The following is a 15,880-nucleotide window of genomic DNA, read 5'->3' as shown; positions in this document are numbered from 1 at the left end:
TTGGCTTAGAAAGATGACTATCTTTTACGATTTAAAAGGGCAAAATGTTCACCAATAAGATTACACAAAGAATTTCTTAAGGTACTAAAAGACTTCTGCAAAAGTTGGTCAAATGCCGAACTATAATGACAAGATAGATTGAGCAGTATTATTTAGGTCCTGACAGACTGCTGAAGGAAGTAAAGATGAGTTGGTTGGCAATAGAATCAAAGATGTAATTACTAGCAGGTTTTTTCTTCTTGATTTTTCTACCTGGAAGATACTAGAAGTGGTAGAATAGCAGAACAGAGTAGAAAAGCTCTGGTGTTTAGTTTGGTGACTCTAAAGCTGAGAGCATGTGAGGGAAAGGTATTCTATATGAAATATTTCAGTTGCAAATAGCAGGGTTGAAGGAGTTTGTGATATTGGCTCCTCAAGTATCACATTTCATTAATGCACAGGAGCAGCATTTTAAAGCCAAAATGATATTGTGTTGTAGAAACAGGTGAAATCTCAATTAAAAATTTGCTCAGGAATGGAAAGAATTGTAGGATATTCTTGTTTGCAGTGCCCAGGGTATTGGAGGGATCTCTTCCAGATACACACTGTATAGCCCCCCCGGGAGCCTTCTCTTCTCCAGGCTGAGCAGTCCCAGTGCTCCCAGCATCTCCTCTTGTGAAAGATGCTCCAGTCCCTTAATCATCTTTGTGGCCTTGAGCTGGACTTGCTCCAGTAAGTCTATATCTTTCTTGTACTGGCGAGCCCAAACTGGACACAGCACTCCAGATGCAGCGTCGCTAGTGCTGATTTCTTTGCTACAGCATAAAACTAAGATGCCTGTGTTGTACAATACTCAGTGTGACCACTTGCATAATTCGCTTTATAATGTGGTTCTTTGTCAAGCAGAGAATCTGTTTTAAATGTTAGTTGGTACTTTAAAAAAAAAAAAAAGTTTGTGGGCTTTCTCCCCACCCTCCTGTAATACTAATCTTCTGCTGAGACTGCAAGTCCAAACAGCTTAGCTATCATATGAGTGACTAGGAAATATACTACTTGCCCTCATTTCTTGTGTTGATGCTCTTGTCCAGTTTAAAATTCAGAAGCATTGCTTGCAGTTCTTGAAAAACATTCTGCTCGTTGTTCTGTGGGGTTTGTGTGTTTGTTTTGGTTGGTTTTTTTTTTTTAAAGGTTAAATTCAAGAAATGTTTTCCATGTGGAAGTTTTAGTTAGATTTTAAAACAGATTGTAAGAAGTATTAAGATTAGAGTATTATTCAAACAATACCCAATCATGTATTGTAAGCCTAGGTCTTCCTGTTACAGTGTGTTAATTTGTTGAGCAAAAGTTTTCTAGGGAATGATATTATTCCTTGTAATGTCTCTGAAAGCTTAAATTTTGTATTCAGTTTGAGATTTAGCAGAAAAGTATTACTCATGAAGGCAAACATCTGAACAGCCTCATGTAAGTTATTTCACTTGAGGCCAGAAGTTATTTTAGGCTGAGAAACTATTTTGTTGCCCTTTTTTTTTTTTTAAATGTAACTTGTTACACTTCCTCTAGAGGATTTGCCATTGTGTATTTCCAAAATGCATAATCTGAATCTACTGAAAAAAAGACATTTGAGCATTGCTTATAAATATTAACTGCTGTGATACTCCCAGATCAGAGGTGATTTAGTAATGTGATGAAAAATTATTTCCTGGGAAAAACCACACAAGTTCCTTAGAGGTTAATGTAATACTGGAATGCAGACTGAGATTCTTATAGGTAAATAAACCACAGGAAAATCAAAAGTTGAAGTTGCTGGTGATTTTAAAATATATGTATACTTGAAACTAAGTCTTTGTTGACCCCAAAAAATCAGAGGTAGTGGGGCTGCCCACTTACCCCCAGATTTAGGGGTAGATTTCCCCCTTCTAATATATGCTCATAGTCAGCAGTGGAGGCTGAATCACAGGGATAACTTTCTTTACTGATGGACCACAGTTTGTATGTATGAAAAAACAGAATTAATTTTGACAAAGTTTCCAAAAACATTTTGATGAAGACCTGAAGGGAGAACGTATTGTGACAGTGTTAATTACAGTTGTTAACTTGATGCTCAAGAACAACTGGAATGGCATCTTTGATCTCCTAGTATCTTCATTGTCTTGTGTCTCAGACCATTGTAACCCTACCATGGAGGTGTCTCTACTGGCTCCAGCAATTGCTTAAAATAGTTTTATTTCCTTTTAGTTTATATCCTGTGTTTCTCCTATGAAGTGTATGGGTGTGAAAAAAGTTAATTGGAAAAGTCCTGCTTACTTACCTGCAGATGTGGCTTTCCTGTAGTGAAGCCCTTCCAGGCTTTTAGAAAGTGAGAGAGGCCTTTGCACTGAAGTGCTTTGCCTGGGAAGAGCTGAACAGGTATCCCAAAGCCTGAAGGGAAGAATGTGTCCCAAGGCACTGCTTGTTCTGTCTTTGAGCTACAATGTGTAAGCGTAACCTCAGTAAGCCCTACCTCACCATTTCTTATGCTTGCCAGTGACCAGTGAGGCTTTGGTACAAGGACTGCGGATGAAGGGACAGGGGAAAATCTTAACATTCTGGTGAAAATTTTGGGAAGATTTATGCATGTGTGTGGGATGGAAGAAAATCTTGCCAGTTGTTCCTCACTGTATTTTAGCCAGCCTTTAATTTTGACATACATACGTTCTTGGCCTTGCAAGTGGGATTAGTGAAGACTACATATAGTCCTTTGTTTCTGTGGCACTTTTTTCTACAAAAGTCAGGGTAGTTTTATTTAGAAGTACATTTTTATAGCCTTTATTAACTCATTGTTGATGTTCTTGTTCAGCTTCCTTAGTAGACCCAAAGAGTCAAGCCAGAACATACTGTTCCATTGTGACCTTTGTTAGCTGTATGGTGAGCTTGTGTCTCACTGGAGGGATCTTGTCATCATGATTTCGCCTAAGCTTCTATCCCGTCTGCTTGTTTTTGTTGAAGTGTTGTTTCCTTGAATAAGGAGTGTATTCTAAACTTCACTGATAGCCTAATCAAAATAGAAAAAATAAGCAATACCCTCCTTCCATGCGGGTTTTTTTTTCCTTGTTTGAAGAACTGTAACTAGATGATTGGAGGAAGGTAAATATTGTATTAAAAAAAACCCAACCAAAACCGACAAAAACCAAACAAAAACCAACAAACCACATCCTCCATCATCATCTAAGTAGCAAATGAATTGTTATGTTTAGAAAATAAAGGTGATTTTTTTTTCCCCCATGCTTCTACTTGCTATACGATTTGGAGCACTTAATTGTATGCCATAGCAGTGTTGCTTAGAGGTGATGTTTTTGAGACAGAACCAGCTTATGTGTTTTACATAGTGTCATTCACTTGACACTCATCATGGATAAAGAGGCAGTAATAGTTGCCTCTTCAGTATAATGTAAGAACTTCTGTGTGTTCATAATTATATATACGTTGTTAGGAGCTCCTAACAGAGCTGCAAAAACTTTGTGATGTTTCTGAAACCGTAACTCAATGTGGAGACGGACACCTTTATGATTGCCAAAATAATTACATAAATCAAATTACAGAAACTAATACTGAGAGCTGAATTTACTAGAATTCAACAAAATTAATAAAAGTCATGAGAAAATAAATTAGAACAAATCGATGATAATTCATTAATGAAATAAATGGACCAAGCTCTAGTTCAAACTTTATGGTACCTTCAGTTCACACATAACATTGACTACTATTTTTTCGCCTCCATTTCATTCACAGAAAGGGGAAATAATGATATCGTGGTGGTAATGACATCTAAATCTTTCCAGTTACTCTGGGAAATGCATTTGAAATATATATGCTTACTTTTTTTTATGGTGTTTTAAAATAATTCCTAGTTTCTTAGTTGGTAGTACGAAATATTTTTGATTGTTACAGGAGAGTATGTTCTCTGTTCATACACAGTCACAGGGATTGCGTTTTGGAAACAGTTTTGCAAACTCATGGCATAAAATCTTAAATGTCTAAACCTGATTTCACCTGAGTTAGTTTAATGTATTTTTTGAGGGCAACACTGAGGTCTTCCTTCAATATTATTTAATATCCCAAATAATTTATCTTTTGCATTTCTTTTTAAATTGGGGGTGATTGCTTTCAGTGCATGGAACTTGAAAAATAATTCTGAAATTAATCATTCCAGTTGCGCCAGGGGAGGTTTAGATTGGATATTAGGAAAAATTTCTTCACCGAAAGGGTTGTCAAGCATTGGAACAGGCTGCCCAGGGAAGTGGTTGAGTCATCATCCCTGGAGGTATTTAAAAGACATGTAGATGTGGTGCTTAGGGACATGGTTTAGTGGTGGACTTGGCAGTGTTAGGTTTACAGTTGGACTCGATGATCTTAAGGGTCTTTTCCAACCTAAATGATTCTATGATTCTGTGATTTTCTTCTCTGATGTTTATGGCAGCAACTTTCTTTTTCTTGGGCAGATGTGCCTGTGATTTCAACACTCTTGGGAAAAATATCAGTGCTTTCAATTTATTTTGCATTTTTTTTCTGTTTCTGATTTCAGATATTCCTCATAGTTATTCATATCCAGGACAGAGTATATAATGGGGAGAAAACTGGATCTTTCTGGCTTGACTGATGAAGAAGCAGAGCATGTGCTCCAAGTGGTTCAGCGAGATTTCAGCCTTCGTAAGAAAGAAGAAGAAAGGCTGAGGTAAGAATAAAAACACGATTAAAAATATTGGTCTCTTTGGATTATTACAAACTGGTTTTGGGGGAAACCAGAGAACAGCTTTTTTTGTGGTGGTCTATGCATTAATAATCATTCCTATCACAGGGGCAATAAGCATCCAAACTCCTCCACATGAATTCAATTATTGAGTAGTAATTAATTTTTCTTTACTCTATCCTGGCCTAAACCACGACAATGGTCTCTAAATCATCTGTGTATGTCGCCTGGGTAGAGGCTAAGTAGTGGTTGACTTTAACACAAACAGAAGTTTATGTTAAGAGAATTTTTTGCTTGCTGTAGTCAGTTCCTTTTCTTTTATTCAGAAACTTTGTCTGTATGCAAACATCTGAAGGTGAAGAAGTTCAACCCATTTCTTTCCCCCGAAATAATCAATGGGACATGTTATCCGTTGTATTGAGAAGTTAACTTTGCTTTCAGTGGTCTGTGTACAAAATGATTGCAAGCAGAAACAACCCAGAAGAAAACAAATGGAAATTGTTGCAAGGTAACTTTCTCAGCCCAGGAACTTTGGTATGTGACAAGGGGACTACTGGCAGAGACCTGAATTGGTAGATGCAATATTTTTTTTGTAGTTTCAACAATATTTCCTTGAATTATTATGTCTGATTTTTTTATTACCTTCTTTCAACACATTGTTATTTATTCTCTAGAATAGTCTGAAGTCTCTGTCTATAGTTGGCAAATGCACATTCTCTTACTGTACTACTAGTATCACAGATATCATCTGTTTGTTTATCATTTAGCATCAAGCTGAAGTCTACAGAGCAGGAAGATGACTGACATAAACACAAAACTAGGCATATATATTATGTGCAATTGGAACTGAGAGGAATCCTATCTCTGTCAGTTTTCTGTTACTATTTTCTGAAACTACTTGGAACATTAGGAACAAGAAAGAAGGCTTGCGGCATAGGCCTAATTCACTTTTGGCATGCTGTGCAAGTTCTTGCTTGAGTTGGTAGCACAAGCTTGCCGCAGGGAGGAAAGACTGGATGTACTGATTATTTTTGGTAGTTCTAGAAACAGTTTAAGGAGGGTGAGTGCAGGGGCTTTCTCTGGCTTTTTTTATGTGACTGGTTGTATCTTACTGGAGCAAGCATACCACAGTTAGCAAGTGCTGGGGCATCTTGCCTATTCTATACAACTAGATCCTATAGTGAGAGGAGGAGGGGGAAGGATGTAAGGCATGCTCTCAGAAAATTGATCGGAAAGCCTGGATAGTGAAACTTTTTGCTGGTGTTTGTATTTTACCGTTTTGCTGCTGAAGTTGTCCATGAGACTTGATAATTGAATGATCACAAGTACAAAACTGGTGTGAGAAGGGAGATAAAACACTGGAAAGGTAGGAGAAACACATGGACTCAACTCAGCTTATATATGAGTATGTAAATTTTTTTTTTCTCTTGAATGTAGTTCATGCCTTTTGCAAGTATTAAAGTATGTTAAAGTGCTGCAAATAATGAGCTGTACTGACAAAAGTCAAAATTCTGAAATGTAGGCTGATGTTTAAGATATGAATTTAAGTAATTTTAATGACCTTAAAGATTGCCAGTGAAGTTCAAAGCTTACTTCTGACTTAAAAGCTATAACTTTTTTTTTCATCAGGCTACTCCATTTTTTTTTTTTTTACAGAATGCAGAGTTAAAAGGAAGGAAGTAGCAACACATCTTTTTGTCTTACTATGTAATAGAAAATGTAATTATATAAGAAACTTATACCTTGCTATAGATTAGATTTTTCAGCCTGTAAGAAAGCAGATTAGTTCTTGTGTCTGCTTTGATGTTCTTGGCTCTATTGCATTTTTTTTTTAGAAAGTTATCAACTGGCAAAGTCTACAGTATAGTTTCACATTAGAAGTGTTGTCAAGCTTTGTAATCTTTTTTTAAGAGAAAAAAACCTGGCATATATATTTTATATATTAGACTGCTGTTAATAAATTCAAACCCAAGTTATATCTGAAGGTAGGGTTTTTTCTTCCTGTAATTAATTCAAGGTAGCAACATTAATCTTTGGATGGAACTGTTGAAGCTTTCACGTGTGATAATTTCTTCAAATAGGGTTTCTCTATAATTCTTCATAGCATAGATGGTTTTGGTTTTGGGTGTCTCTCCCCACAAAGATTTAAGTAGCTGTTTCACAGATCTCTCTCTGGGATTATTCCCATTGGTAGCAATTATTTCTAAAGATCAAGAACTACTTAGGGGAGTATATGGCAGATTTCCACTATATCAGGAGAACAATGAAAGCTAAGGAAACTCTTAAGTGGTTGATGGCTTCAATTTTGCTTTGCTAGCGGAAGCTGAAGAGTTAAGTAACATACTACAAGAAATGAAGTTTTATCTTCACTCCTAATAAATGTTTTTAAGGTAGTAAAGTAAATTGGCAACTGTTTTAGAGCTGACATACCGATGTCTTTTACAATATTGCAGTTGTTACTTGTTAATTTATTTTTCCATGTTCTGTAAACACAGTGACATAATGAATGTGTGGAGAAAAGCCATACTGATCATCTGCATTTTCTGCTGCAAAGCTGTTTTGAATCTCTCTGCAGTGAGAATTTTTAGCAGTGGTTTTCTAATTTAAATCTTTCTCCCAACTTTATGCTGGTGTTATCAGACAGGCTGTTCTCGTACATTTTGTGAAAAAATTAGTTGGCTAAAAATAGTAAGATAACAGTAAGATAACCATATGCAAATAGTTAGTGATCAGTGTGGTTGATTTATTATGCCTTACTGCTTCATATTGGTTTAGTTTCTTTTTTTGCTGTGACTCTCAGCTTGATACCAGATTAATAATATTTACTGTTCTTTGTTGCTTGTTCACCCATAATCTTTCTGTTTTCATTATGTGTTGGTTGTGTTCTTTGGCAGTAGTGTTACATTTTTATTTACTCCAATGTTAGTGTAATCATCCAGAGTCATTGAGGCTAAAATTATAACACAGACTTGTAGATAGATGGGCTTAGTTTCCTGTGAATCAGTTGAAGTAGTCAAACCAGGCAGATCTGGCATAATTAGGAAGGTGATCGGTTTGAGTTGCTTGGCATGTGTGCTTAGGACTAAGCTGTGGTAGTACAGCCTTGTGTACATCACCTCTGCCACAGAAGCTCTGCAGGCTGTCTCTGGGCTACTGGGTCACTAATAGTCATCACTGGCTTTTTAAGCAAGTTGACTGGACACACGAATGGTTTGTTTTCTCATGGACAAATTTATTTTCTTAATCTTGAGTTTCAGACTTCATGCAGCTGCAGAATGTCAGCAATGGGGAAGATAGGACTGTTTTGAGGGTTGAACTTTTAATGTTGTGCTGTGTATAAAGTCTTCGTCATATCTGCAGTTTGTGGTTTTTTGGGTTTTTTTTAGATTTTTTTAAAGAAATGGCAGAGGAGAGCTTACAAGAGCTTACAAGGCCAAATGTGTGTTTGTGAGATAGGCCTCTTTACATAAACAGATGTGTAAAAGAGATTGCTGCCTTTTATTTGTTTCCATTTACTGCCTGTATATTCAGTTTTCCAGACTGTCTAAATGTGCCACTGTTTATTCTCCTCTGCTGTGGGCAAAATCAATTCCCCCTTTGGTTTTGTTTTTAGAGTTACCACTGTATTTATAAATATACTTGTCCATTTGTTTTAGGTCAGGAATGCTGAGAAGTCAGGATGTTTTAAATAAGTGAAATTATCATTTTACAGAAAAAAATTGATGGATCATCTTGTTGTGGTAGATGTTCCCAACCTGTTATGTTTTAGCCATGTGGACAGGTTAAAGAATGGCTGTTCTGATACTGAATTTAACATTCGTAATAACTGCAAAGGAAGTAAAGTTAGAAGGGTGGGAAAGGGGGCAGGCATAGAAGGGGCTCAGTGCTGATCAGCTGTCAACAGAGCAGATGCTTTACCTGTCAGCAGCTACTTTACTTTAGGAGGCCGTGGCCTAAGCGACTTAAGCCATCTTCCTATAACCATTGGCTAACAAAAGTTTCCATCACTATAGTGAATGCTGAATCAGCCATTTGTGTGGTGGTATTCTAGTGATAAACCTTAGAAACTTGCACTGGGCAGGGCCGAAAAATGTTTCTTTGCAGGGGACATGGTTCTCTTTTGTTTAAACCACTGCTCTTAATCACCTGGGAAAATGTATTTACAGGGAAAAATTACTGACCTTCTGGTACCATGTAGACATGTGATCGTAACACGTTAATCACTTAATATAGTTATGTGGGGTCACTGGAATGGCACAAGGGAAGTGTTGAGAGTTGACTGTCACCCACAGGCAGCAACATCACTAGGTCTTGCCTGATGTTGTGTCTTTCGTAGCTGGGTTGGTGAATATCAGCTTTGCTGTCTGTCTTTATGCAGTTGCGTTTTCGGTTGTGGTAAAGACAAACTGCAGTGATTCATGATCAAATATCCAGCAGTGCTTTATTTGCAGAAAAAATGAGATGTGTGTGCTCACTGGAGGGCCCTCTCCACTCTGGTTGTTCTAATTTTCTTTTAGTCAAAGAATTGGTAAGGGACTAGAATAGAGCCTTGTGTAGAAAATGATGAAATGTTTTAAATTAAGAGAGTTGCTTTTGCCTGCTTTTTTCTTTCTGCTCCTTTTGCATCGTAGCCCATTGCAGCATGAGTAGACTCGTGAAGAGGCTTCTTAAGAAACAAATTCTCATACCTGACAAAACCCAGAAACCAGTTTGACGGTTTTTCTTGTCGGACTACAGTAGACTTCAGTGTATTTACAGTATGTGTCATGGGTCTTGTAGTGGATAAATTATTAAACTCCTTCCAACCTCTGTTAATCGCAATATTGTCTGTGTGAGTCATATCAAGCTGGAAAAAAATGCCAAGTCAGACATTTGGGTAGCTATCTGTTGATTCTGCATATTAGTTCTTGTTCCTCTTCCTGTGGCAGGCTTGTATCAAATACCTTAAAACAAACAAAAACCAACCAAAAACCCCTGTCTGTCTTTCCTCCTCTCCTTGCCTCCAAACAAAGCCATTTTAAAGCCGTTTTCCTAGTGAGGAAGGAACTGGTCTCATCTCCACAAGCTTCAGAGTTCCAGCAGATGGACTTCTGATCAATACCTCGTTGCTCGAAGTGATTTCGTAAGGTCAGCCTGCCTGCCCTTCACTCTGATGAACAGTGTGGGGAGAGCACAAGGAGCATTCCTGTCCATTACTCTGGGGGTTTTTTGGTTTGTTTTTTTTTTTTTTTTTTTTGGTATCAGGTAGGCACTGATCTCATTCCTGTCCCTGCTCATTAGCTCCTCAAGGGATCCAGAGAAGGAGGCTGTAACATACCACTTCATATCCCTGCTTCTGCCCATGAGGCTTGAGAGTAAGGCCACACTGTGCTAAGGAGAATGGTTAGCACTTCTTTATGGGCTGTCCTGACACACGTATTCTCTCCCTGTGATAAAAGGTCTTAGAGCGGTTTACTCCTTCTCTGAGAAAGGTGCTCTTTGTGATTCCCATGTTAACACAGCTGCATGCTTTTCCAGTGCAAGGCTCTGCTGAGCTGTCATAAGTTTAGCACTCGTATGTCTAAACTTATTTTTGAGTGCAGTGAATGATTCATCAGAATTATAGCTGCTACTTAATATATTATTTTGCTACTGCTTTGGCTTATAAAACAAGTTAAAATGTGTCTAGGGCAGTACAGCTGTTTCCTGGAAGTAAGGACTCATTAACAAGATTAAGAGCAAGACATCTTTATTTATAGATTATCACTAATTTTGTTACATAATATTCCAAGATGCAAAGAAACCTATTTCCTAGCTCATACAGGCTGTCAGGATTAAGAGTTGTCAGTAACTTCATCTGTGTACTAGATGCTTTACACTGTTACTGTGTAGCCCTCTCTCAACAACGGTGTTTAATGTTTTAACAGATATCCCTTAGCCGTATTCTCAGGTCAGGGTAAGTTGCTTATCAAAAAATAGCGACCTGGATGAATTCTGCATGAAAGCCAGATAGCTAATGGTTGTTTTTGCTGCAGAGACAGTAAGGATGCACTTTAAAATGCATTTAGAAACTGTTACTTGTCACTAATTTCAAGAAACATTGATCCAAGTGTGCTGCTTACTGTCAAATAATGCTGTGTTTGGGCTTAGACAAGGAGGTAGGTATCTCAGCAATGATACATCATCCCACTTTGTGTCCAGTGCAGCAGCGTTTAGTTTAGAGTCCTTCTTTCAGTGATTTGCCCAAAACTCCCTGCTCTAACACCACAGGGTCCTGGTGCAAAGTTAGTGTGTAGGTTCTCCTGACTCAGCATTGGTCCCTGCTCCACCTATAAACAGAGAAAGTGATTGCAGTTGACAAGAGGGTAGGATCTAGTTTATGCTTTACAAAAGAGAAATCAGGGCACTGGAAAGAATCTGGCATTAGAAGCAAAGAACTTTCAGCTGTTTAAGTTATAGGCTTGGGTCCAAATTTTTTCTGCCTAATTGAGGAAAAAATGCCTGGGTACTTCCGAAGAGCAGCTTATGCTTAGGTGCCTCTAAAACCAGTTCTGTGCATCTTGCTTGTGCATGCTTGTGACTATGATGGGAACCCTATGACTGTCCTTGTTACTTGAATGCCATATAGATGGTATAGGGAAAGCATGGACGGAACTTCTCAACAATTATTTGGCAAATGCAGGACCTCACTCCCAAAACTGTCATTCTTGAATTTTGTGCCAAGTGTTTTAATACAAGCAATTTCAGATGTGATTTTTGGCTTTTTAAAAATGTATTTACAAATGCAGTTTTAACTGAGAGGTCATGCTGGTGAACCAAGCATGAAGAAACACGAGAGATGATGCTTATGAAAAGATGCAAAACCAAAAAGCCTAATTTTAGGGACTATTAGAGAAATTTGTATAGAAAGAAATGTCTCCAGCTAACATTTTCAATATCAGACAGGCCATGGGAGATATAGCTGAAGTACAGCCCACATACACTGTGCCAAACTTTCATGACCTGTGGGTAAGTATTTAAAGGAAGCAGTATGATGTTGCAGAGATGTTATAAAACTTATTGCAGGCTTTTTTGTGGTAATTTGGTCTTTGTCGTGGGTTATGACTAATCAAATTAACGGCCATAGTTTAGCTAAACGGACTGAGTGTGCCTAGTGATAATGAATAGCTATAATGTAAAATCAATATTTAATCTCTGATATCTTGTGTATGAAGAGTCTAAGCTGTTAAATGTGAGTTGTAGGAGTAATCTTCTCTCACGAGACTAGCCCTGCAGTGCAGGGAAGGGATGTTCTCTTGAGTACAGACTCCTGTCTGTACAACTTAGTCACACTGAAAATAGTTGCTGAAAATGTTAAATCTTAAGTGCTTTTTGCAGAAAAAGCGCTTCAACTTTTTTTCTGAAGAAACAAGATACTAATCTTGTTAAATATGTTACACTGTTAATTTATCAGAAACCTCTTTGTTAAAGCTCAATGTTAGTTCATGGGAAAAACGTACACATGTTCATGGGTTGATAGAGGGAATCTGCTGAGGGAAGAGTTTACTGGAGAAATTGTGTTACAGGTTTTAAGGACAGGGTATTCGAGGGTCTGTCTGAATGCCATCAGTTTCTGGATCTTGCCTTGGGCGTGAGGATGAACCACATGGACCTCCTGAGTTCTGTCCCCCATTGCCCTGTGAATTCAGAGTTGTTGATTTTGTAGGGGTTAGCTAGATCTGGGCAAACACCACATTGAAAGTTGGGCTCATCTACTGTGTCTGTCATCTTTTTACCACCGTACTGGACCAAAATGCGAATATATGAACAAAAAATGATCATTTTCTAGTCTCATGTAAGCACTGCTGGGTGAATAATTAGCTGAAGAGAGAAAAACACATCATCTAGCAGGTAATCACTGAAACATTCAGCCTTTTCGTAAAGATGGAGAGTTTGGACATCCTCATGGACATTAAATGAAATGGGGTGCTGGAGAGCAGGATAAGAAATTTTCTTATGAGGTGCTTAGCCTTTTTTTTGAGCAACCAGGGAGTTTGTAAGAGAGATGCATGAAATGGATGGGTCAGTGTATTGCGCTATCTAAAGTAACGATTAAGGTTTTTTGAAAGAGGAATGATAAGCGTCTGATTCAGAATCTAATGCTTCTGAAGATGAAAACTGAAAGCAATAGTGCCTGCAGAGGTGACTTTCCAGGAACCAGTTTAAGTTGCTGGGAAGAATGTGAAAGAGCACAAGTGTCAGGTCCTGGACAGTTGAATTTCAGGGTCTTGCTCCAGAGGAGAAACGTCTGGACAAGTTATCTGCACCTTGAAAGTATGGTTTAAATCCAAAGCTGGAAAAGCCAAATGAATACTGTGCACTAGGACACTCACCTCCTGGATACTCTTAACTTCAGGGGCTTGTTTTTATGACATCTATTGGCTGTTACTGTAGTGCTTGAAGTCAGTTAGTGATTGCTGCAGTTACAGAAGTGATTAAAAGGTCTGTGGATATGCTGGATAAAACCTATGGCTTTACTGGAGGAGTGTGTTTTTTATCCAGCTTAGGTAATTTTACAGGTCAAGATCTTGTACCAACTTACAGTTGTTATCTATTTAAGTCTAAGTCTACCTTAAGTGTTGGTTTCTCTATTCAGGTGTTACTACAGTAGTACAATTAGTAGTACTTTTCCAAGTTATGGTAAAACATGTAAATAAACATTAAAAGAATGGCTCTATAATGTAACTTATTCAGGGTTTATTCTTCATATTAGAGTTTACAGTACAGGGATGCTCTAAATGCATTTCCATACAACATTCATTAAGTTGTAAGCAATATGTGCCAAGTCTTACAGTTTTGGAAGAAGTGTTGTATTTAAAATGTGGGGTGTTTTTTTTTAATGCCAGGAGGGAATGGTTTTACTGTGAGTTTCTATAGCAACATGCTGTAGACCTGTCCTTGGCTGCATCAGTCTGGATGGATCTGTCTGAAGCTGTATGGCTTCCTATCTTAAATATACTCACCTTTGGTTTTCAAGAAAATAAGAAATACTGCTCATCATTATGAAGTTTGTCAATCTGAAATATGACTTGTCATTTAGATTTGAAATTTGACTTGTTAATACTTTTTTTCAGAAACATACACATTATGGAAGTTTAAAAGCACACATGTAAGAAACACTAACGTCTGTGAAAGGAAGAGACTTCTGCTTCTACCTACAAAGCAGTAACCATTCTTAAAAAGTATTATAATGTTTCAGAGATACTAGATTTAAGGAAGATAATATGGACTGGAAATTGGATTTGCTGATGTTTTTATTTCAAGTATTGTTGGTGAATCAAGAGATAGTCTTTGCCTTTGCTTACTTTGCTTACTTATTCTCTGTGTTATTCATAGACAATGAAATCTCTCTGGTCTTTTTTGTGGACAGTTCCTGTGCCCTCAGTTGAGAGTAGAACCAAGAATAGCTGTAAGTAGCAGCACAGGAGCGTGGAAGAGGGCTGCCATGAAGTTGAGTTGCCTTTGTGCACTGAAATGAGTGTGGAGCTGTCTCCTACTGTCCGTGTTTTTGATTATAAAAAGGTGCATGTTGAATACTTGCTAATCTTTCCTTTCTGAAGCCTATGAAGAACTGAAAGTGTGTCAGAATCCACATGGCAAATAAATGTTCAGTGTGTGGAAGGAGCACTTAGAGAAGGTAAGGCCACTGTATTAGGAGCAAAAAGTGTTTTGTTCACTATGCTGAAGCTTAGGGACTGTGTCACAGGATCTGCCTCAAACTCTTGAATCAGCAGAGGTGAAAGTGAATCTTAACAAATTGCTGTAGTGAGTTTGTATTCCCCTAACACCTCATCCTTCAGGTTCTCTAGAACTCGTAATTGTCATGTGCAGCTTCCTACTTAAAACTGTGCCAGAGGAATGAGCTGTGCTAAATGGGATACCCGTTCTTAGAAATCTGTCCTGGGTCTAGGAACCTGTGTCATCAGAAGTTCATGGAAAGATAGCTGCTTTGTAAGTTAAGGTTTAATAAAACATGTGCCAGATTCTTCAGAGATAGCTGATCTTTGTTTCACAAATGGCAAAGTTCTCAGCATTTTTCTTTCTAAATGAAATTGGTGAACATTTTCAGCTAAAGGAAAAAGGGGTATGCATGTGTGGGAGAATTCCAAAGATGTCAAAACACTTTGTCAACACTTCCAAAGTGGTGTTTCAGAAATGTCTTTGGAGATACTTTCTAACTGTAACACTTTCTAACACTTGTTGGTTGCATATGTGAAATAAAATGGATTTGGTTTTGTTACCTTTGTGAAAATACTTTCAAAAAAAGAGTAGTAGTAGTATTAAGGGAGAAGCTACTGCCTGAGCATTCACACACCAATCAAGGAGTTGCACACACACCACCTAAGACTTTAACTGCTAGGACCGGAGTCCCTTCGCAGCGGGCAACTCCAGTGAGCTGATGGGTGCCCCTTTTGACTTCTCACACACACTCACCCTCGGGCGCTGCTTCTTCCCTCAGGCTCAACCCTAGGTTCCCTGAAGCAGAATCTCTAATCAAGGCCTTCAAAATAAAAAGTGTAATTTATTTTATCTGTGGTGCACAAATTCAGACAGCTCGAGCTGGGTGCCTCTGGAGAGGGACCCCAAACACTAAAATCCCTGTGCAATTATATGCTTACAATCTAAATTCCTGCCCCTCGCACCATAATCTGGTCCAATAGTAATATTCAGGTCTGGGGTCATCTTCTCTCTCATTGGGTCCTTTTTCTCATCTCTAGGCCAGTTCTTTCTCTTTCCTGTTTTTCAGACTAGTTGTTACTATGTCTCCTTTTCCTGGCTCAAACTGGCTCTCGGGCTTTCTGAATCTTCTTAGTCCTCCAATCAGGGAATAGGTCAACATTAAACAAATGCATTAAGCAAGCTGTGAGTTCTGCTTTATCATGGACAACTACTTTTAAGCGGCTAAACAAAGTCCTTAAAGCCCTCCAAAACGTATTAACAGCTTCTATAACTTATATATATTCCTGTGCTATTATAGCCTCACAATCTTATCCCATTATTGCCATGTGCTGTTTACATCTTGTTCAGGTGTGGTCTGCATGCTCATGTAGCTCAGCTTTGCCACCTTCCACGGCAGTATAAATAAACATGTTAAGTTTTGCATTTGTAATATTTTAGGCATGCAAAAATTATCAGCTGTATCTCAGCTGAGGGTGG

At 38.1% G+C, this 15,880-nt stretch overlaps 1 protein-coding gene across 3 annotated transcripts in view; it reads left to right on the top strand.

Annotated features, from left to right (window-relative positions):
• Positions 1-15,880, top strand: part of MYRIP (myosin VIIA and Rab interacting protein) — a 243,360-nt gene that overhangs the window by 9,846 nt on the left and 217,634 nt on the right. For all 3 annotated transcript variants that reach the window (XM_050892348.1, XM_050892347.1, XM_050892346.1), the window contains exon 2: positions 4,541-4,690. In XM_050892348.1, the coding sequence (XP_050748305.1) occupies positions 4,581-4,690 (110 nt within the window). In that variant the 5' untranslated portion in view covers positions 4,541-4,580. The remainder of the gene's footprint in view (positions 1-4,540; positions 4,691-15,880) is intronic.

Source organism: Gymnogyps californianus, chromosome 2, assembly GCF_018139145.2.
Source record: "Gymnogyps californianus isolate 813 chromosome 2, ASM1813914v2, whole genome shotgun sequence".
In the NCBI taxonomy this organism is placed as follows: Eukaryota; Metazoa; Chordata; class Aves; order Accipitriformes; family Cathartidae; genus Gymnogyps; species Gymnogyps californianus.
The sequence above is the reverse complement of the archived record's forward strand: the minus strand, read 5'-3'. Positions and strand labels throughout refer to the sequence as shown.